Source organism: Diachasmimorpha longicaudata, chromosome 1, assembly GCF_034640455.1.
Source record: "Diachasmimorpha longicaudata isolate KC_UGA_2023 chromosome 1, iyDiaLong2, whole genome shotgun sequence".
Lineage (NCBI taxonomy): Eukaryota > Metazoa > Arthropoda > Insecta > Hymenoptera > Braconidae > Diachasmimorpha > Diachasmimorpha longicaudata.
In genome coordinates, this window is record NC_087225.1 from 9,902,992 (window position 1) to 9,924,413 (window position 21,422).

Consider the following 21,422-nt stretch of genomic DNA (forward strand, 5'->3'; position numbering starts at 1 on the left):
TCATTTTTTATATCAGCAGACGCTCTCGTTGATAGTAAATTGTATTTTTCGGCTTATTGTAAGACTGACTATGTTGCTATATTAAAGATTGCTTCGATAAATTGTACTTTTTACTTGACAAACTCTCCCACTTTTTTCCGAACGAAGGCACTATAATCCCATCCAATTTTGAACCGTGACCCTGTACTATGAGCAGAAATAACTGCTGAGTGAAATGGACGACCCATTTTACATTCGTTTTGTTTTCCAATACAGCTATTGAAAAACTTTGAGGATGAAGGTAAGGATTGTGAACTGGTAATCAAATAAATGCACATAATCAAAGTGTATTCAAGTATTTACATAATTTTTTCTTTCCTTTTTTTCATCTTTATTAATTTCTCACAAATTACAAAAATTGAAAAGAGTGGAGGGGATTGTTTTACACTAATATAAAGAGAAAAAAAATGAATAAGAAAATACAAATAGCGCAATTAAAGCCTATTGAGAATACTCTGAATAGCTCTAAGTCGTTGAATTAGCTCACTGGCATTGGGTTTACTGAATAATGTCGTTAGGCATTTGGAAATGATATCCTGGCACTTGATAATTATTTTTCGTTTAACAAAGTTATTGGAAATTTTTGTATTATTTATGAAATAATTGACAAGATTGGCAGTAGATTCAATTAAATGAAATTCATTTCCCTCATTCAACCAGACACGATTATTTCCCCCAATGAGTTTGTCATACAAATCCAAAAGATCCTCCATTGACACACCAAGCTGCAGAAAACCCGTGATAATGTCTGTGTTTGATACTCCCAATTTGCATGCACGAATTTCCAACTCCTTGATAAGAAAATCAATTGGGAAGCAATGAGGAGTTCCAGAATACTCTTGTCCTAGCATTTTGATTTTACTCATGACAATGGACATTTTATCCTCAGCCGAGGTCTGAACTTGTGCGTTTTTCATTTCATTTTCAATGATATTCGTCCAAATGCCCTGTACTAGCATGGCATCTTGATGACCAGAGCAGTGAATAATAGCCAATTTGGACTCCCAAAGTTGCAGAGTATCTGCGTATTCCTCGTACAATTGCGTGATATTAAGTAGTGAGGAATTTAGCCGGAGTTTAGCATCCCTTACCACCATATTATCGAACAAATGTTGCTGATTAGAAATTGTATCGAGAACTTGCTGTTGAATTCTCGCAACTTCAACTTTGTCCTCAAGTTCTCGGAGAAAGACACCGAGATGAGGGGCATAGCCAGCTTGATCACTTCTCATGCACACCACAGCTCTCGCAAGATATTCAACTCTCTGCGACAATGAGACATTTGGGCCGGGTTTTGTCGCCAGCGAATCGAGAATTTTGGCAGCTGCAGCATGATTCTTGCTCCGCTCGTAAAATTGCCACAACAATTCAGGAGCCTGGACTCGAATCAAATAAGGCTCTAGGGAGGGCGCTGCTAGAGCAACGAGCTCACCATGAAGATTGCGTTCAATCATCCAGGTGTAAATTGAAGCGTGAAGAATTTCACATGAACTGCGAAGTGCATCTTCAATAATCTCATGAAGGATTTGTTTAGCTGGTATCGTTGTAGTCGTTGCTGTATTGTAACTCGGTGGTCCTGGCTTGCTTGGTATCGTTGGTGTCAATGGATTCGACATGCTCTGATTGTACAAATGATCGAGCATAATTGTCACTTCTTTATAGATTTCAAGCCTCTTAAAATATGCTATATTTCCCTCTTGATCTTCTATCGACTCATTATTCTTGTAATAATGAAGAGCTGCATTGTTTGGATCGATTTTTTCAGCACAACACAGACAGAGCTCCAAGACACCAGTGTAAAATTGACAAGCAACAAATTGTTGACATACTGCTGCTAAATTCAATCGTGGTGCTACCGTTTGACAAAGTTTCAAAGCAGACTGGAGATGCGACTCTTTCTCCTCTGCATTGGAGCAATTTTTAGCTTTTATAATAATTTCATTAGCTTTCGAGCACACAGCATCTTCACTTTTATACAAATTTGGACAAATTTCTCGAAGTTTGGCACTAACCACGTCCACTGAAGTATTGTCACCGAGGTAACTGTCAATAAGATGGATGATCAGTAGTGAGCATATCTCGTGCCCCATCAAAATTAAATCCCTGAACGTTGCTGTTGCAAATTGATTGATCTGATCTTTAGAGAGAGAATTGACAATGTTGTGCAACTGATTCTCGCATAAAATCTTCCACAGTCCTAATACTTCACAAGCATGAGTGATAAAGATCTTGAGGGCATCAAGGGAATTTCTCTCTTCCACCATTGGCTCCTGATAATGTGTCATTGTCGTATCAAAATGTGTTCCCTCAGTGGTAACATTTCTGCCGGTACTGTGTTGTTTGGAAATATGGGTATTCTTATTGAGAAATGATCGTAATGCTTGAAGATGTCCAAGAATCCATCCAATTTGTACAGAAGTTACCGTGCTCTCTACGTGCACTGGCTTTCCATTGACAATCTCCTGTTTAATGCATCTAATACTCCAGATCGGCCGGAGAATTCTTCCAACGTACAGATAGAGTCCACCGTGTTTTGCTGAAAACTGGTGGATACTTGTTTCATTGGCATTTACACCAACTTGCTGATACGGTGTTCTAAACATATTTTGTCGTGTGTCCATTGCTGACACCCTGGGTGTCGATGTATGAACCATGCCTGAAACCGCCACACCCTGCTGAGTAGAGGGGGTGGCTCGTTGCCCCCCATAACGGAAAAAGGCGCGAGTTGCCCATTCTGACAATTGTGCATTTTGCGATGACTCCAGTGTCGCCAGTATGAGACAAGTAGCGCAGGCTTGCTCTGGAGATTGGCTCTCAAAGTACAATCTCACTGATTCAGTGTCAGGGCCACGTTGTTCGAGGAGAAGCTGTCGCAAAATATCCACAGGTCTCACTTGAATGAGGATAATAGCTCCTTGCGCTGTCAGGAAAATAAATTTCCTCGGTGGCTCCATGTGTTGTCGTACTAGCAATGGTGGCTCTCCTTGAACTCCCTGCTTGTCAATATTAATTACTGATTCACCAAATATCTCTGCCATGGCCCAGGCAGGACTGTCGAGTGGCAAAATACTCTGGGTTTCAGCCAAATAATTGGTGAAAGGATAAGCATCATTACTGAGACACCAAGCTGTCTCGGTGTCGCCACCGCACACCAGGATGAGCGTGCCTTTGCGAGAGTGGGCCATTTGAACTTTTCTTGGTCTCATAACTGGTGCATTGGCTGCATAACCCGGTGGTAATCGCACATGAATGAGCTGCAAGCACTGTGGTCTTGTCCCAGGATTTGTTACTGATGTACAAGTGAAATAGAATCGTGTCCCAGTTGCTGCAACAGCGACTAAATTCAAATGAATTGATTCAGTCTCTGTAATAGCTGATATGCTCACCAATGGTCGAAAATTATTGCTATCCAATGTTTTTACAATGTGAACAGTATTTTGTACGAGTGATGACTGAGACAGTGATGTCACCTTTGATGCACCACCATTATCAATATCCCAAACCATGATTGTTCCTTTATCTCCGAGTGTGTACAAAATATTTCTAGAATCATCTACCGATATTTGAACAATGGCTTCTTCTTCTGACAGTGCAACTGATATAAATGAGGGTAATAAAAATGACAGAGGCCCTTCAGAATGATTCACCTTCTTACAGCGTTTTCCAAACCAACTGCTCTCAGCTTGATAATGAATTTCGTATAGAGAGCCATTTCTACCACCCAAGAATATTCTTCCACTGCTTGTGTTGGCTATTGTGGTTATGGCTATACCATCTGTTGTTACTGTAAATATTGGTTCGGGTACCAGCTGTATTTCACCCTGAGTTCCATCAGATTTTTCAGCAAGTGTTACTCCAAGTACAGTAATTTCAACAGTCGTTGTAAGGATCAACAGGTATTTTACGTAATTTTGAAATATACCTGCTTTTGGCTTAACGAGACCAACACTTATTATGGTCTCATTCAGACCATCGAAGTATGCAACATCGGATTCATTCTCGTATGACCAGACGTAAATGTCACTGTCGATTGTCAGCCAAGCTTTGGAGATATCAGTGAAGAGGCCCATCATACAGTGGCACTGCATGTGACCAAAGTGCTCCATTACTTCCGAAGGTAGTGGAATCTTACTGTGCATCTTCATTTGATTTATACTACTAAAGCTCAGATTCCCATTCAAATTGGGATAGTCATGATCGTCCAAACCACTGACAGTGGGTCCTCCTAGATTGAATTAAGATTGACTCCACATTAATTTGACAAAGTACTTATGTATGGGTGAAATAATGCAGCATGGTTTTTTGTTACCTTGTACTGAGTATCTCATGAGATTGATCAAAGACGGAAAATTGCTGTCTGCTGTCATGTGCTTGTCCACCATCTTCCCAGCCATCTCCAGGGCATCCAAATGAATTTTCAGGGGTTCCATTTTCTGCTAAATTATGGATCCATCAATTCACTGTATGTTTATACTTTTTTTTATAAATAATTCCATCGAATATTTACCTTTTTCTAATTCTTCACTGGCTCAGAAGCGTTTCGAAATCTTACTTTTTGGTTATGTCACGCATCCACTTGTGTACCACACAGAAGTACTCTCATTTGACGGAAACTTATCTACATGTAGAAATAAACTATTCTTGCAGAGTATCGGTGATAATTAAGAACTGTAGGGTTTGACTACCATGCGCTAGACACCGTTCAAAGCTTAAAAAATTCACAACTACCGGCTAGCCATTATAGAATTGAGCCGATCCCGCCTAACGGCTGAGTAGTTAGTTGGCTAAATTGACGCGCGCGCTGCGTGTAAAGGCTCTTTTTTGAGGCGCCAAATGGCTGCGAGAGAGGGACAATTTTGAAATTGATTACCTTGAAAATAGGAAACGGTATGTTATCATTAAATTTCTAATACCTTATAATAGTCAAAAATTTATATTTGGGTTTAGTTATCTCACTTTTCAATTTCATATAAGGATTTCCCAGTTAATCCAAATTATTGACTTTTAAATTAATTTTTAATTGTAGTTTATTAATTAAAAAACGGTTAAAAACATATTAACCAGTTAATAAATGTAAGATTTAATATTATTTGAAATTCCAAGTTCACGAATTGAGATTGTAGATGTGTTCAACGACAATTTGGTCAAATTTGAATGATTTTCAGGACAGAATCGAAATGTCAAGAAAAAAAATGGAAATGCTCCATTCGAAATTGCACATTGAATATTACTATTTCAAGGAATTTTCAGATATAAACACATAAAAAGAGCAAATTTAGTTTCTATCGGAGCAGTTTTGAAAATGGCGCCTTGCAGCCAAACAACCAATGACCACATCATCCTCTCCCCGCGCCCCCACCCGTCGAGAGCACAGTTAATCAACAAATTTCTCACTTCCCATTTTTTTTGCGTGGTAAAAGGGGGAAGTCGAAACGACGTGTGGTAGGGGAATTGAATATCGTGAATCGTCAGTGACACAGGAGACTCAATCCTTCATAAGTGACAACAGTTAAATTTAACTATGAAAATGGAAATTTTTTAAAAAACTACAATTATCAATACGCCTGTTAACGAAGGTGTTGTAAAGGTAGTTAATATTTGTGCTCTTCGTAGAAACTGTGATGTGGTGCGTGTGAAAAAATTGGAGTATCTATAGCCTTTTCATGTAAAATGTCGTTGCACTCGACGATTCAGTATTTAACCAAAAAAAATTTACTGAGAAATAGGTGAAAAGATGGAAGATGATGCTGACCTCAGGGAGCAATTATTCCACAATACTGTCAGGGAAAATATTGTGAGTACAATACGTCAATTAACATTCTCCACTAGTTACCTGTTAGCCTTTTTTCGTCACACAACATTCCACATTCCATCATTATTGTTTTCTTTTACACGTATGTGGAACTGCCTTTGTACCTTGTTTATGCAGCCAGATTATTGACCTTAATAATTGCGAGCTCACCGAAAAAAAATAAAAAACAGACAAATTTGGGCAAATAAATTGGGTTCAGAAAGTGATATAGACAATGGGAAAATTCATTCCAAATTTTGTCGGCCGAAATCGTTATGAGCTTGACATTGACCTTAATAGAATTTTCTCCTGCCAATATTTATCTGTTTGTGCCATATTTCCGGGAGCACAATTGATAATTGATTATGTTTTATCAATAAAAATGAAACCGTCATGTTTTATGTTGTAGATGTTGACCTTATTTAAATTCCGTTAGTTTGTGCACAGTTATTGATGTGCATTATGACCTTTTTTATTATCGACATACTCTTCCAATGCAAACAAGCTAATAATCCGGGTACATAGGAATCAGAAAATTATAGCCGATTGCAGAAACAATGAGTTATATCAAGAGAATTGTAGTTGAATGAACCATCATGTAGATGCTGATTTTCGTATGATCATGTGTCTAATTATTATTCCAACTGATCGACATTGAATAAATAAACAAAATGTATAGACATTCGAAGATAAACTGAAAATTTGTGCCCTTATTTTTTAAGTCTTATTTTAATTTTTTTCATTCCTCGTTGTGGACTCTAGCATTTTCTTTCTTGGTATAGCAGTAAAGCCGATGACATCATGAATAATTTTCGTTTCAGATTTTTCTTCTTCTATTTCTTTTGTTGTACATCTCCAGTTATGCTTTCATCGCCAGATTCAGACGTAGAGATCGAGAAGACTATTTTTCAGTAGATGAAGATGAGGCGACAGTTTATAGAATTAGCCTCTGGCTATGCACTGTTGCCCTAACAGTGTCAGTTGGTGCAGCATTACTTTTACCAGTTTCTATCGCCAGTAATGAAGTTCTCATACTTTATCCAAATAGTTACTATGTCAAATGGCTCAACAGCTCTCTTATACAAGGTAAATCCTCTTGACTGTATTTATGCTGTTATAAAAATACTTATTTCAAAATGTCAATGGTTGTTTAGGCCTCTGGAATCATGTGTTCCTTTTCTCGAACCTCTCTTTGTTCGTCTTTCTACCATTCGCATATCTTTTTACGGAATCTGAAGGATTTGTTGGATACAAAAAGGTAATGACAACTAAATATACTAAATGATCTTGTTTGATTGACAATTCGATTTTATTTAGGGAGTTATGGCCAGAGTTTATGAGACCGTGACGGTATTATGTCTGCTTGGAACCCTAGTTCTTGGTATGACATATGTGCTATCGGCACTCATTGATTACCAACAATCGAGCCTCCACACATTACTCAGTGAGTAGGCTTGAAATTTATATACATATTCCAGGCGATTACAGATGCAGTGACAATATCATTCATGCTTGAAATCTTTCAGATTTATGGAGTTACTATTTACCGTTTTTATATTCCTGCGTCTCATTCGTCGGCGTTGTCATGTTGTTACGTGAGTTTTTTAATTTTTTCGTCTTCTCTTTTTTTTTTCAATCGAATTAATATGGTCTGGAAAGCTTGAAAAATATAGGTACTATTTAGCCCTATCCATTACTATTGAATATAAAGAAATTCATAAATTTTTCACTTGCATATTTTTCTATTTTGTGTTCACAAGATAAGAAACATAAACTCATAATCTTAACTGCTCTTCAAATTGAATTTATTATTAAAAAATTTATTGTGATATCTTGTTGGGCGAGTTCAAAGGTGAAGGCTATAACAATAATTACGTTCTTGTGTTAAACAAATTTTTTTTTAATTTTAGAGAGCAATTTTCCCACTTTATTTTCCTTCGTTAAAGAATACATTATCCATATATTTCTCGATATATTTATCTTTTCTGTATTTGCAGTGTGTACACCAGTGGGATTTGTACGACTTTTTGGTGTTGTTGGATCTTGTCTTGTTAAGCCACAATTCTTAAAAAATTTAGATGAAGAATTCTTTGCCTATCGACTGGAGGAAGACTGCATAAAAAGACGGTGAGTCATTTCAAAATTATTTACGCCACTACGCTTCATATCAATTACTCTACAGAATGAATAAACATATCATCTTTCTAGCCTTGAGCATGCGCAAGCCACAGGCAAATCCTACGTTTCACCAATGCCAATGTCACCACCATCGTGCAACGTTGTACCTGACGATGATGAACAACTTCTTGTTCCAAATCCAAGCTTACTGTGCCTCAAGAATGGGGCTCTTCAACGCGGCCTTACCCAAAGACTAAACGATGTACAGACACGTAGTAAACTACTCGATAAACAGAGAAGAACTTGGTGGGTTAGACGAACTCTTGTATATCCATTGGCGATGCTGGCTCTCTTGATTTTGTCAACGACAACTGCCCTGTTGGCAGTGCAAAATACATTGGAATTGCTCATTGGAATTAAGGCACTTCCATTGAGTACAAGGGTATTTTTTTTTTAATCCCACCATCTACTAAATATATACTTGTTGTTGATAAATTTTTACTCAATATATACTTGTCAAAAACTTAATAATTTGAATTCAATGATTTTTTCCAGCAATTTACGCTGGGAATCAGCTCTCTGTCAAAACTCGGACCAATTGGTGCTGCGGTTGAAGTGGTTGTGATTCTATACTTGGCAGCCACAAGTGCCATTGGCTTATACGGACTTCCTGGTGTGAGGAGAGTTAGGCCACGTATTCATTCAACCCCTCTTACGCATCTGATTGCTAATTGCGCCCTTCTGTTGGTCCTCAGCTCGGCCTTGCCGCTTTTGTCCCGTATATTAGGTAAAAAAGAAAGCAGCCTACATGGGTATTTTTTTTAGTAAATGAAAATCTAATAATTTTGTTCTTTTCAATTCTAGGAATGACAAATTTTGATTTATTGGGTGATTTTGGACGCATCGAGTGGCTCGGTAATTTCAAACTTGTTTTATTTTACAATCTTATATTTGCAATAGCTGCTATTGCATGCCTTGCCACGAAGTTTACGGCGACTGTGAGAAAGGAAATTTACACGAGACTTCATACCAGCATAATTGGTATATTCAGGTTGGATGGCAAAATAAGCCAAGTGGGGCCATTCTCTACTAAAGAAGACTAGACTGATATTATAATTATAAGGAGATAATCGTTTTCAAATAAATTAATCAATAAAACAATAGGAAAATGTAAAGAAAGGTCATTTCATTAAAGCTAGTTTAATATGCATCTTAAATGTAAAAACAACACAATGAGCATTACACTTTCCAGTGTGGAATTAGTACTAGATAAAATTATTAGAGACGTTGAAATTGAAGAAATAATTACTCCAATGTATTTATAATTATATCATTCTTCATTGTAGTTAGATTTTATTGACAACCGCGTACTTCGCTTCCCATTTGAAAAATATGAAAGTTATAGCGTGATATGTCTTGTGATAAAAGTGTGTGCATGTAATTCAAATGCTCAATGCAATTTCAATAATTGGATACATGTAGTTTTATTTCAAGTGTGTCAGAATTTAGAGTGACTTTTTTCTTTATTTAAGTAAACTAGGATTTTGCGGATTGTTAACAGCAAAAAAAGTCAATGTATCGGAATGCATTTGAAGAATGTATGTCCACAATGCATGAGAATGGGTCCTATTTGTATAAAGTGAGCATTCAAAGTCAGTGGATGTGTAGATAGTCGGCAAATTAGACGATATTTTTAAAGTTTATTTCCACACCTTTCTGCAGGCATTTTCACTTCGACTTTTGGTTACACAATCGACCTAATTGTAAGGCCTTAATATGAGATACAAAAGACATTTTATAGACATTTTGAAAGATTTTCATGTGATATGTATTCTCATTGATAAGACAATACTAACGTGAACAATTGCACTTGACATCTGCGATAAATAATAAAAGCAACTGATGTACTCAGATGATTTGAAATAATAATTTGTTCCTAGTTTGGAGGTAGAGTAAGTACAATTTATTACTCTGAATGCAATTTTATTTTGAATGACAAATTATTGTTGTTGTTCTATGGTATCATTTACACTCGTACTCTTTTTTTCATTAGACGCGTCTCGCCTCTGTAACCCATGTCTGTACATTGTTTTGAACACTCGATCCACAAATATTCCTCTACGAATAATATAAAATTCATTCGGGACTGTCAAGTCAACAACAGTCGATCCAACTCTGTATGAGTCATCTAATTTATTCTTGTCAATAATTGTGTAAAAAATTCCTCCTAATTGTGGCCAGAGGTGTTCGAATTCATCAGCAGTTAAGGAGCTTGGTTGATCACTGGAGTTGGCGCTGGTGAGTGCTAAAGGTTCATCGATAATTTTGCACAGACTCCTGAGAAATTTGCTGTCACTGACTCTGATGCCAATTGTATCACTACCAGGATTTAGGGCTGGATTCAATTCAGGTTTTCGCTTTAGCACAACTGTAACTGGTCCAGGTAAAATGGACATTAATAAATTTGGGGGTAGATGATCAGTCTCGGCCCAACGTGGAATATCTCTTATGCTACTGACAGCAATCGCCAAGGGTTTATTTTTATTTCGACCCTTCAATTCGTACAGCTTTTCAACTGTTGCGGGATTCTGAGCCAGCGTTGCTAAGCCATAAATTGTATCTGTTGGAACGGCTATTATATTATTCTCTTGAATCAACTTAACCCCAACGGCGAGACAACGTTCACCTCCTATGAACCAGTGTTTTGCATTTGGATGCATTTTATTCATCACGTTTGTCACTTGATTTAACGTTGCTTTGAGTGGTGGTTGATAATTAACTTCCATAATTGATCTTATCCCTCCAAGATTCCAAACAGCATTTATTCTCGCCAATTGTGACCGCACTGTGGGTTGCAACATTTATAAAATGTTGTCATAGGCTCGTCGGCCGACCTTGTCTGAATTTGCATGAAATATGCACGTGGATGCGTACACTTTGGACAACGCTCCTCAGTTGAATCGACGTTTTCCCAAGCTGCTGATCCACCCAATACGTCGTCCAATTCTTTTAATTTTGGATAAGTTCGACTACTTATTTTGCGAGCAATTTTAAATATATAGGGACAGCTATTACACGCAAATTGGAGACCTGAAGAGCCTTCTTCTACCTTGAGGACATTGCCACAGGTTTTGCAGAATAATATCATACTTTTTTACCTGAAATGTAGAAAAACAACCATAAAACAATAATTACTTCAGAATGTACTATTGCTTGTCTGTAAATAAGCACATTTTTTTCTAAGAATTAACGCGAAAAAACACTAGATTTTTCGTATTGAACTATTGAAAGGCCTCATATGTATTCATCACAATCAACTTCATCTCATCATAACAATAACACGTGACTCATTTCATCAGATTTTTTCTTCTGAAATTTAATTTTCAAATATTTCATCATGATTTCACTTGGTACATATTTATATTATATTGCATACATACCTATGACATTTATATCCTGGTGAATAACATCCACAATTCGGTTTTAGTTTTCTATGATAGTAAATATTGTTCGGATTGATTTCACGAGTATAACCTCTTACTTTGAAGCTTGCATAGCCCGTGAAGCCAGGAGAGACACCATGAGAAAATCATAAGCTTTCACGAAACACTGCTAGATAGCGGGCTAGCGCTGTCTATCTGTATTAAATCCAAAATGGTGCTCGAAAGTACGATGATATGGTGAGACTTGAATCTTTATTTTCCTTATTTGATTAGTTTCATCAGTTCTTTAATTATTAGATTATGCGAATATTGTTTTTTAAGTATCTAAAATTATGTTAGTAGTTAAATTTTGGGGCAATAGTATTCCTTTGTGCTCCATTCATGTGTCGGAAATTCTGTGTTTAGAGTGACAATGCAAAAGTTCATGGCAGTCATGTCAAACCTAATTCCTGTATCTACTGATATTCTCTATTTTTCATCTCAATTATTTTATTCCATTTGATAGGGAGTCAATCGAAGTCCTTGAAGAAGGAACAAAATGAAATATTATCTTTTAATAATAAAATATCATTTCAGTGTGGACAACAGTGACTACATGAGAAATGGCGATTTTCTACCAACTCGCCTTCAAGCCCAACAAGATGCGGTGAATCTCGTCTGTCACTCAAAAACTCGTTCTAATCCCGAAAATAATGTGGGTCTCATCACTTTAGCAAAGTAAGTACTTTTTCGTGTCTCAAACAGTAAATGATGAATCATAAACCGAAATAATGGACGAATTTTATGATTAAATTAGAAATGATTCTGCTTCCAGCGTTGAAGTGCTGGCTACATTGACCAGTGACGTTGGCAGAATTCTGTCAAAATTACACCAGGTACAACCGAGTGGCAATCTCAGTCTCATCACTGGAATTAGAATTGCTCACGTAAGTTCAATGAAGTCTGTAGAAGTCTTAAATTCATTAACATGTTTCGCGCACAATTAATTAGATATTAATTATGTTTACAGCTGGCACTGAAGCATCGTCAAGGCAAGAATCACAAAATGAGAATTGTTGCATTTGTTGGAAGTCCCATCGAACTTGATGAAAAGGAACTAGTGAAATTAGCAAAACGTTTGAAGAAGGAGAAAGTTAACGTTGATATCATCAGCTTTGGAGAGGAAGCAGTGAACAACGATGTCTTGACGGCTTTTATAAATGCTTTGAATGGCAAGGATGGCACTGGAAGCCACTTGGTGACCGTTCCACCTGGTCCTCATCTTTCTGATGCCCTTATCTCTTCACCAATTATTCAGGGCGAAGATGGACTGGGCGGTGCGGGTATGAGTGGAGCAGCATTTGAATTTGGAGTTGATCCTAATGAGGATCCTGAACTTGCTTTGGTAAGATTTCACTTTTAAAAATTAATTTAATGTTTTAGGATGTGTATTCTATATATCCTCAAACAGGATATATATTTTTAATATTTATTCTCAAATGCGAAATCCAGGCATTGCGCGTATCGATGGAGGAGCAGCGACAGCGTCAAGAGGATGAAGCTCGTCGTGCTCAATCGAAAGAAACAACAACAGCCAAGCCAGAAACAATAAAAGAAGCGCCAAATGAAGAAGCAATGCTGAAACGTGCTCTTGCAATGTCTATGGAGGGGACTGAGGAATCCTCTGTAACCGCTCCCGAGGTAACTGCCCCAAGCTCTGGGAATGTACCAGACTTCGCACACATGACTGAAGAAGAGCAAATTGCATTCGCTATGCAAATGTCCATGCAAGACCAACGTGAGTTGCCCGATAACGAGCAATTTTAAGTTAAAAGGAAGCTATTGTTTTTTAATTATCCATGTAAATTTTTTGCAGAAGACTTTGAGCCCCCGAAAGAGGAAGCGATGGAAGTTGAAGATGATTATGTTGCTGTCATGTCAGATCCAACATTCTTACAGACAGTTCTGGAGAGTTTACCCGGCGTCGATCCTCAATCTGAAGCCGTACGCCAAGCTGTCAATTCCCTACAGCACAAGGATAAAGCACAGGAGAAGGAAAAGGAAAAAGACAAAGACAGTGACAAGAAGTAGAGTATTATCCATTACTTTTTACGACTCATTATTTGCTCTGAATATATTTCCAATTCATCTTATTTGATACTGGCAATTGATGTGTCTAACGAATTTGTATCGTTATTCGCTTTATTGTAAAATGAAAATAAATATCTGAAACTACATTTCTTTGCCTTTGCGATTCTTGAAATATCTCCCTCTTGACATTCGGGGCTAGTAATAAAGATAAAACGAACACAATTGATTTTAAAAAGTTTTATTAGAAAGAGAATACTTAAATAATAGGTTGAATTCTATACAATATTTACATGTTAATCATTTAGAACGTGGTATTGTTGAAAAAATGATTTCACTTTTTCTCCTTTTTCATCTTCTTCGATGTAACCTTACCACCCGGATGTACTTGGACCACAACATTCTTGAGTGTCGTTGAAAGTTCTCCCTCCACGGTTTTGAACGCTTTTGGTCTTTTGGCTGCGATGTTCGGCACTGGCACCTTATTTTTATTTTCTGAAATAATTGAACACATTGATTACATTTCCTCATTCATTGGAATATGTTCCGAAAAAATGATAAAGCTCAAAAAAATGGACAACTTACTAGTAGAATAGTAAACTGGAAGTGCCAAAGTCTTTGCACTTTTTAGAAGAATGGAGCGGATATTCCCCAACCCTCCGGGATACTCCTTCTCCAAGGCTTTAAATGCTGCAATTATATTTTCGACGATCTGTTGCTCGCTCATTGAAACAGAGGCAACTTGCATTGTGTGACAATTGCCCGCACCATGAATCTCCATGTTTGTTTTGCGTAATGCATTGTCAATTTCACTTTTCAAGTTATCTCTCTGAAGTTTAACTGGTGTTGGAGGTCGGGCTGATCGTCTGAATGTTTTTCCGAGAAGATGAGTCATGTGACCTGTAATTCTTCCATCCACCAAGAAGAAGTCAAACAGTCTTCCCAATTTGAGTTTCATTTCATACTGACTATACTCGGTTTTAACTTTGTTCATAGGAATGACTTCTTTAATCTGCGAGACATTTTTATTTCTCAAAATTGTTTCCCAGTGATCTATCGTTTTTTCGTAATCTTTTCGACGACCTTTCTCTAAATCAGGCACAAATAGTGCAACGTCATCGGTTGGACCAACCATCATATGCGGTAGGAAACTGAAACACAATTGAAAGAATAATGTAAACAGAGAAATTTTTTATGTTCGAGTGACTTGAAAGAGTATTTTTTTATCATACATAAATTTCGAATCACGATGTACTCATAAGGATCCATTGGTAATTGATGTTAATAATCATGTGAAAACCTTTGTTTACTTTTAAGGTACGGCCTCAGTTACCAAAGCCCAGTTAAAATATTGCAACGTCCTTAATGCGCAAGATTTAAATTGCATAAATTGAATTGACCTCTTCATTAAGTTGCAAAATTTCCACCGACGTATGAGCGACTGAAGGCGTACCTCAAATAATAATACTATAGAATAAAGGTTGAGTATACTCACACTCTCAGTTGCCTTCTAGGCGTCTTCGGTATTTTAATGCAGTTTACCTGGAGGAAGATGGCATTTTCCTCTTCAGGCAATAAAGATTTTTTTCCCTCTTTAGATTTTTTTGCCAGTTGCAGTACTGTTTGGACGCATTTCTCCACATGAGCCTCGGTCAGTTCCAAATTGCCAATCTTTCCTACACCGGAATCTGTAACGACCGACGTTTCTGAGGTTTTCGACTTCTCGTCCTCTTCTGGCTCAGATTTTTGTGTTTTTGGTTTATCAACTTTTTTAACCTTAAAAGAGGTTTTTGATTTTTTCTTCGCTGGGAGAGCTGATTCATCTGTAGCTGCTCGCCTTTTAGCGGGTTTTGAAGATTGGCTAGGTTTCTCCAACTTAACCTTACTTGCAGGAGCACGTGCTACTTTAAGTGGAACATCCAGTGTTTTTTCTTGATTCGATGCCTTGCCAATACTTTTCTGTGTTAGTACAGACTTGACATCGGCCTTCTTCGTTTTCTTCGCATCTTTGAGTTTTTTATTTTTCATATCTGAATTAATACTCACAATTTGCTCATTTTCTAGGTTTTTTGTTTTCGTCGCATTTTTTATTTTCGACTTCGCATCCACCTTTTTCTGGTTTGTTTTAGTTACTTTCTTGATTAATTTCATGGATGCATCACTTTTCTTCGCAGTCACAATATTTTTATCTATCGTAACAGCATCTTTTGTCTCCCCAACTGGCTTTTTCACTTTAATTTTCTGTTTTTTAATCCCTGTAGGTGGTGATTCCTTCATGTTAATTGAATCTATTAAAAAAATTTTAAAACAATTTAAAACAGGTTTTTAAATAATATTGTCATAATATGCATGAGGGAAAGTTTTCATAACAGCACTAACAAATTACAAGAAATTATACTCACACGTTGCTGGTTACACGTGAAAAGAACGAGGGAGCCAAAAAGGAAAGGGAAGCATTCCGTATGTGCATAGCCGACCGGTCATTGCTCCTTGGAAAATAAACTAGTTCCATCGTTTGTACTATATTTGTAGCCATTTGTACTAATCTTACAATGTTTCAATAGTTGCTCATTTATTTTTAAATTAATAATTAACCAAGAAATTCGGATCTTTATTGATTAATAACAAATCTGGCACACAGAGGTCACTACGTACAGAATACCGTGGCTTCTGTTTACGGCACACCGAGGTCACCACTTCTGTTCGATTTTTAATTATCTATTTAATAATAATTTCGAAATTTACAAAACATTTGAACATTAGTCCCAAGGGGTACAAATCTAGTACAAACACTTGAATTAGTTCATTCTGCGAAAAGTAATTACCTCTCGGCAATCTACATTTAAATGCAGGAAGCTTGCCGGCGTGCGTTAGAACTTCTACCATTACGTCCATCTAGTGGAAACAAGTACAACTTTATTGAACTGTGCGGAAATAGCATTGTACTGCGACACGACGACTCTGACTCCATTTCGTGTGAAAGTTATTGAAGGAGCAGTGGGCATACATCGCTGATATTGGAATAAAAAGATACATACTATTGAATCGTGTGAGAGAATAATTGAAACGAATAATTTCTAATTACTAAAACAAACATTTGGATTAGTGGGAATTCCAAGCCAACAATATAATCAACAATGGGCGAAGATTTTAATGGAGGTAAGACAAATTAGGTTGAAACAACCTTATAACTGATAGGGCATCGGGACGCCGAAGGATAATAGTGATTTAATTTGCAAACACCGCGAGGAAAAATATTCTGTTGATATCATAATTAATAATTTTTTCATTATCATGGTTATTTTGGTAAATCACTATTTAAGATAGAGATCGTGGCGACCGTGATAAGGACAGGGAGCGTGAGAGGGATAGAGATCGTGATAGAAGACATAAATCACGGAGTCGTGATCGCAGAAAACGCTCGCGATCCAGATCCAAGGATCGGCGAGAAAGGAAACGTAGCAATTCACCAAAAAAAGGTCGCAGTTCACGAAGGAGAAAACCATCCCTCTATTGGGATGTACCTCCACCTGGTTTCGAACACATTACACCTCTTCAGGTACAAGCTAATTTTAGAGAATCATAATAATAATTACTATAGAGATGTGTATATCAAGGAATAATAATGTGATTAAAAAAGCTGAAAGTTGACCTCGACCCCTCAGAGGAACAAGAAAACTCCAATAGTTTTGGAATTTGACTGTTTATGATTACTATATCTTGGACATCTATTGATAATATTAATTTTGGTTGCAGTATAAAGCTATGCAAGCAGCTGGCCAAATTCCTGCTAATATTGTAGCAGATACTCCTCAGGCGGCTGTGCCTGTCGTTGGGAGTACAATAACGCGACAAGCACGACGGTTGTACGTGGGTAACATTCCATTTGGTGTGACTGAAGAAGAAATGATGGAATTCTTCAATCAGCAGATGCATCTGTCTGGATTAGCACAGGCGGCTGGCAATCCCGTACTTGCTTGTCAAATTAATCTTGATAAGAATTTTGCTTTCCTGGAGGTAATTTATTCTTTTACGTGAAGTATCAAATAATTGATAAAGGATTAGTGGACTCATGGTTCTCCCAGTGGAAATGTTGTGAGATTAGTGGTAGTAATTAAAAAGAACTCTGGGAATTTCAACCCAATTAATCCAGGGATTTTTGAGAAATAAGTCAAAAACTATTCAATCCTTTCTCTTATATGTTGTTGCACCCTGCCCGCTATGATTTACTTGGTTTTTTATTTTTCAGTTCCGTTCTATTGATGAAACAACCCAAGCAATGGCGTTTGATGGAATTAATTTCAAAGGACAGAGCTTGAAAATACGGAGACCTCACGATTATCAACCTATGCCTGGAATGACAGACAATCCTAGTATGAACGTTCCAGGTACGGTTCCCGGTATGTTCCGCACATACATTAATTAATTTTCCATGCATATCCCAGCAGAATACCCTGGTGACAGACTTGTTTTAAAATGATGGATTTTGATTAATTTTATAATTAATTCTTCCTACAGATTCACCACACAAGATCTTCATTGGTGGGCTACCAAATTACTTGAACGAAGAACAGGTATGCAGACAAAACGATTAAGTACATGCTTTTATACACGTTTTTTTCCTTTATTCATCGCACTTGGCTCAGACTGACACTGATTGTCACTTGAAGGGAAAGTGCACTTTTTTTTTCGTCAATGAATTCAGTGTCTATGAGATGGAGTTCTCATGATGAAGTAATTCATCATTAGGTATTTAGCTATTTAAAGGAGAGTCCAAGGGTTCCTCTTGGATTAATTAAGAGTAATAGTAATACGAATTCCGCAAACAGGTACGTATGGGTGTTTATGTGTCGATCACGGCGCACGGATTTCATTATGAAGAGAATCATCAATTTTAACGATTATGTTACCATTTCACCTTTGATTTCCATCACATTCTGTCGCGACTTTTTAGCTCAGGCATTATTAGGATCGACTATTACAAATTATTCAAATTGAGAAAAAAAAAAGAATGAGGAAAACATTTATTTCGGGAAAGAAACTATAGTTAGAGACGTTCCAGGATTTAGGTGGAAGCAGCAGTGTTCGTTTTCTTCGTATTCCTTCATTTTCTTTTCCAGCCTTTTTAGGCACAGCGTGTGGAGAGAGTGAACGCGGGCATCTCTATGTCACCCTCGAGAAAGCAAAAATATACAGTGCAAAATGAAAAATGCACAAATGAATTTTAGGGAGAAGGACACGGGTGGGAATAAAAAAATACTATTTTGGGCAATTTTTTATATTTACAGGCGTCGATTAGAGGGTTTATTTTTCCAGCAAATTCTTTTCAACTTCGACACATTTATAGGAAATCTTCCGGATGACGGCCGACCAATAGGTCCACGCCGCTCATTGTCTCAAATATTTTTCATAAGTAAGACATGAAAAAATATGAGTGAATACCTGAAAAAGATAGAATCTTATTTGTTCTTCTTGCAGCAACTTTCTTTACAGGCTTTTCAGGCTTGAACGAAGAATCGTCAAATAAAACAATGATTTGAAAAAAAGTTTTCAGCATACGCGTTTTCAGAAACAGCTACTTTTCTGCTGATCATTTGAAGTCCAAGGGAACGGTAACAAGCGTATATGAGGAGTAAAGAAAAATAAAAACCAAAAAATTATAATGAAAAAGAAAGAAAAAAAAAAGAAAAATTCTAAAATGAAATAGACACGAGATGAAAATAATGTGGACTGATACCAGTGCCCTTTCTCCCTATTTTTCTTAGCTTAGGGTCGCGCCGATCAAAAGCATTCGCTTACCACTTCCACCACTACTACCACTACTGAACATGACAATAAACCACACTGCCCGGAGAGAGTGGCTAAGCCTGGCTTTTCGAGGCAAGTACCTGTACCAAAAATCTAATCTCTTGCGAACGAAAAAAAATGACAAAAACCCTCTGGGAGCGTGCCAACAGTCAATGCTAAATTCATGAGCTCCGGTGTTGTCATATAATGTCAAAGGAGTCATATTTATGAACGTTTGAGAGATATGAAAAGTCGAGGAAAAATACACCTCTAGGGAATTGCCTCTATTAAGACGAAAGATGGATAAGAGCGCGTTCTTGATTATTTAGTGGATATTTCTTACTTAACTCATCGCTCATTATAGTCCATTAATTTCGTCTATAGAATTTGTCTCCACCGTCTCCACTCTGTATACAATATGCAATTAGACCAGTTTCGGTGATGAGTTTTTACACTTCTGACTACGTCTGAATGAAATTTTTTCGTTATTGAACAATATACGGTGAGTATGGAGCCGAAGAGAACGTGAAGAGAACTCGTTGGACCTCAATAAGTGAAAACATACGTACAATAGATTAACATAATGAGTATTCCATTTGATCAAGTGAAACTAATTGTGTTAAACACTAATTATTATTAACACTGTAATAATAATTAGCGGATAAACATTGGTGGTCCTCAATGGATATTTAATGATTCTGCCATTTTCACGATGGGAAACCAACAATATTAATGCAAAAATGACCGAACAGGTGAAGGAATTACTGATGAGTTTTGGACAGTTGAGGGCATTCAATCTTGTCAAAGATTCGGCAACGGGTCTGTCGAAGGGCTACGCCTTTTGCGAGTATGTTGATGTGTCCATGACAGATCAGGCGATTGCTGGACTTAATGGTATGCAGCTTGGAGATAAAAAGCTCATTGTGCAACGTGCCAGTGTAGGAGCTAAAAATCCAATGATTGGAGCACAAGCACCTGTCCAAATTCAGGTGCCTGGGTTGTCCATGGTTGGCACCAGTGGACCACCTACTGAGGTAAGACTTCCTTAGCTATGTTCTATCTGTGATTCAATGGCTTTTCTTTTCAAACATATGTCTTATCGTCGTCGTTAGTCATACATATATGAGGTATTCCGTTCCAAATGAGTCAACAGCTGACTCTCATCTTCTTGCTATCTTGTCTATTTTCTTTACGCCTGAAGGACTAGGAAACCCATGTCTCAATTTCTTTATGATATCTTTCACAAGTCTTTTCTACAGATATAGACGTTATAAAAAAATGTCGTTCATTTCGACAGTTGGGGTCCTTTTAACATGACCGTTATTTGTGACACGTTTAAGAAAACAAAATAAAAATTGTCTTCCAAAATTGGCAGTCAAAAAAATCGGATAATAATCAGTTTACATGAAATATCTAACATATATGTATCTTGTGTCATCAGGTTCTTTGTCTACTTAACATGGTGACACCTGAAGAGCTGATGGAGGAAGAGGAATACGAAGATATTCTGGAAGACATCAAGGAAGAGTGTAATAAATACGGAGTCGTCAGATCGGTAGAAATTCCCCGGCCAATTGAAGGTGTTGATGTTCCAGGATGCGGAAAAGTAAGAAAAATTATAGTTATGAGACTAACACCAGCACTGAATTGTTACTAATGGTTTTTTCCGCACTATTGCAGGTTTTTGTTGAATTCAACAGCGTGATTGACTGTCAAAAAGCTCAGCAAACTCTTACAGGTCGAAAATTCAACAATCGCGTGGTGGTAACGTCATACTTTGATCCTGATAAATATCATCGACGTGAATTCTAAATAACTCAAAATGAACCTCCCACATGAATTGAAAATAAACTGTTTGAATTACAACCTATAGTTGAAAAGTATCGTATAACAAACATGACTGATTCATTTTTTACACGAATCTAAAAATATGATGATGATTAAAATTGGCCTATTGCTTGTGTTTCATACTGTAAATTCTGTAATGTAATTTTATTTCACTGGAGCATAGGAGGAATCATAGAGTAATTATCATCAACTTCCAGAATTGGTACAATATAAAATTACAATGATGAAATTAAATAGAATAACATTCAAGAAAATTGTTCTCAATCATGAATACCTTCATTATGAAAATGAACTATAAATAATAGAAAAACACATTCAAAATTGGTTTG

The 21,422-nt window shown here is 37.0% G+C and overlaps 6 protein-coding genes across 10 annotated transcripts; 2 read left to right on the top strand and 4 right to left on the bottom strand.

Moving 5' to 3' along the window:
- Positions 1-325: 325 nt before the first annotated feature.
- LOC135160109 (nuclear pore complex protein Nup155) lies at positions 326-4,814 on the bottom strand. Of its 2 annotated transcripts, none has more exons than XM_064116307.1 (3): positions 4,547-4,814; positions 4,349-4,472; positions 326-4,264 (listed from the first exon to the last, which is right to left on the bottom strand). In XM_064116307.1, exons 2-3 carry the CDS (start codon positions 4,467-4,469, stop codon positions 474-476), a joined length of 3,912 nt encoding a protein of 1,303 aa, XP_063972377.1. In that variant the 5' UTR covers positions 4,470-4,472; positions 4,547-4,814; the 3' UTR covers positions 326-473. The 2 variants fall into 2 exon arrangements, with proteins under 2 accessions (XP_063972377.1, XP_063972369.1); XM_064116299.1 differs by having other exon boundaries at positions 4,349-4,475.
- A 613-nt stretch (positions 4,815-5,427) lies between these two features.
- Positions 5,428-9,861, top strand: LOC135160278 (protein Lilipod). 3 transcript variants are annotated; one of them, XM_064116671.1, is made up of 10 exons: positions 5,428-5,665; positions 5,766-5,833; positions 6,652-6,916; positions 6,985-7,088; positions 7,148-7,274; positions 7,357-7,425; positions 7,828-7,957; positions 8,039-8,390; positions 8,504-8,735; positions 8,813-9,861. In XM_064116671.1, exons 2-10 carry the CDS (start codon positions 5,774-5,776, stop codon positions 9,049-9,051), a joined length of 1,578 nt encoding a protein of 525 aa, XP_063972741.1. In that variant the 5' UTR covers positions 5,428-5,665; positions 5,766-5,773; the 3' UTR covers positions 9,052-9,861. The 3 variants fall into 3 exon arrangements, with proteins under 3 accessions (XP_063972741.1, XP_063972750.1, XP_063972732.1); XM_064116680.1 differs by having other exon boundaries at positions 5,428-5,626; XM_064116662.1 differs by having other exon boundaries at positions 5,429-5,833.
- Positions 9,862-9,910: 49 nt separating this feature from the next.
- LOC135160544 (threonylcarbamoyl-AMP synthase) lies at positions 9,911-10,809 on the bottom strand. The gene has a single exon (XM_064117197.1). The coding sequence runs from the start codon at positions 10,807-10,809 to the stop codon at positions 9,949-9,951; it is 861 nt and encodes a 286-aa protein (XP_063973267.1). The 3' UTR covers positions 9,911-9,948.
- LOC135160733 (DNA-directed RNA polymerase III subunit RPC10) lies at positions 10,770-11,526 on the bottom strand. The gene is made up of 2 exons (XM_064117606.1): positions 11,389-11,526; positions 10,770-11,106 (listed from the first exon to the last, which is right to left on the bottom strand). The coding sequence occupies exon 2, from the start codon at positions 11,094-11,096 to the stop codon at positions 10,770-10,772; it is 327 nt and encodes a 108-aa protein (XP_063973676.1). The 5' UTR covers positions 11,097-11,106; positions 11,389-11,526.
- Positions 11,478-21,347, top strand: LOC135160410 (splicing factor U2AF 50 kDa subunit). Of its 2 annotated transcripts, XM_064116942.1 has the most exons (13): positions 11,478-11,628; positions 11,968-12,108; positions 12,206-12,317; positions 12,401-12,775; positions 12,883-13,168; positions 13,247-13,447; positions 16,788-17,017; positions 17,215-17,475; positions 17,708-17,858; positions 17,977-18,032; positions 19,998-20,279; positions 20,687-20,851; positions 20,926-21,347. In XM_064116942.1, the coding sequence occupies exons 1-13, from the start codon at positions 11,603-11,605 to the stop codon at positions 21,055-21,057; spliced, it is 2,418 nt and encodes an 805-aa protein (XP_063973012.1). In that variant the 5' UTR covers positions 11,478-11,602; the 3' UTR covers positions 21,058-21,347. The 2 variants fall into 2 exon arrangements, with proteins under 2 accessions (XP_063973012.1, XP_063973003.1); XM_064116933.1 differs by lacking the exons at positions 11,478-11,628; positions 11,968-12,108; positions 12,206-12,317; ... (1 more) ...; positions 12,883-13,168; positions 13,247-13,447 and adding an exon at positions 16,415-16,617 and having other exon boundaries at positions 16,782-17,017.
- LOC135160304 (ribosomal L1 domain-containing protein CG13096) lies at positions 13,684-15,955 on the bottom strand. Its single transcript, XM_064116720.1, has 4 exons — positions 15,861-15,955; positions 14,954-15,746; positions 14,044-14,609; positions 13,684-13,953 (listed from the first exon to the last, which is right to left on the bottom strand). Exons 2-4 carry the CDS (start codon positions 15,733-15,735, stop codon positions 13,793-13,795), a joined length of 1,509 nt encoding a protein of 502 aa, XP_063972790.1. The 5' UTR covers positions 15,736-15,746; positions 15,861-15,955; the 3' UTR covers positions 13,684-13,792.
- Positions 21,348-21,422: the final 75 nt, after the last annotated feature.

What these genes read in the sequence shown, in the direction of transcription:
- LOC135160109 (XM_064116307.1), bottom strand. Translation starts at nt 4,469, where the DNA reads ATGGAACCCCTGAAAATTCATTTGGATGCCCTGGAGATGGCTGGGAAG. An exon ending in CATGAGATACTCAGTACAAG is followed by an intron (nt 4,265 to 4,348) that starts GTAACAAAAAAC and finishes AATTCAATCTAG; the next exon opens with GAGGACCCACTGTCAGTGGT.
- LOC135160278 (XM_064116671.1), top strand. Translation starts at nt 5,774, where the DNA reads ATGGAAGATGATGCTGACCTCAGGGAGCAATTATTCCACAATACTGTC. An exon ending in CAACAGCTCTCTTATACAAG is followed by an intron (nt 6,917 to 6,984) that starts GTAAATCCTCTT and finishes ATGGTTGTTTAG; the next exon opens with GCCTCTGGAATCATGTGTTC. An exon ending in CACTTCCATTGAGTACAAGG is followed by an intron (nt 8,391 to 8,503) that starts GTATTTTTTTTT and finishes GATTTTTTCCAG; the next exon opens with CAATTTACGCTGGGAATCAG.
- LOC135160544 (XM_064117197.1), bottom strand. Translation starts at nt 10,809, where the DNA reads ATGTTGCAACCCACAGTGCGGTCACAATTGGCGAGAATAAATGCTGTT.
- LOC135160733 (XM_064117606.1), bottom strand. Translation starts at nt 11,096, where the DNA reads ATGATATTATTCTGCAAAACCTGTGGCAATGTCCTCAAGGTAGAAGAA.
- LOC135160410 (XM_064116942.1), top strand. Translation starts at nt 11,603, where the DNA reads ATGGTGCTCGAAAGTACGATGATATG. An exon ending in CTCGAAAGTACGATGATATG is followed by an intron (nt 11,629 to 11,967) that starts GTGAGACTTGAA and finishes ATATCATTTCAG; the next exon opens with TGTGGACAACAGTGACTACA. An exon ending in CTGGAATTAGAATTGCTCAC is followed by an intron (nt 12,318 to 12,400) that starts GTAAGTTCAATG and finishes TTATGTTTACAG; the next exon opens with CTGGCACTGAAGCATCGTCA.
- LOC135160304 (XM_064116720.1), bottom strand. Translation starts at nt 15,735, where the DNA reads ATGAAGGAATCACCACCTACAGGGATTAAAAAACAGAAAATTAAAGTG. An exon ending in CCTAGAAGGCAACTGAGAGT is followed by an intron (nt 14,610 to 14,953) that starts GTGAGTATACTC and finishes ATTGTGTTTCAG; the next exon opens with TTTCCTACCGCATATGATGG. An exon ending in TCCAGTTTACTATTCTACTA is followed by an intron (nt 13,954 to 14,043) that starts GTAAGTTGTCCA and finishes CAATTATTTCAG; the next exon opens with AAAATAAAAATAAGGTGCCA.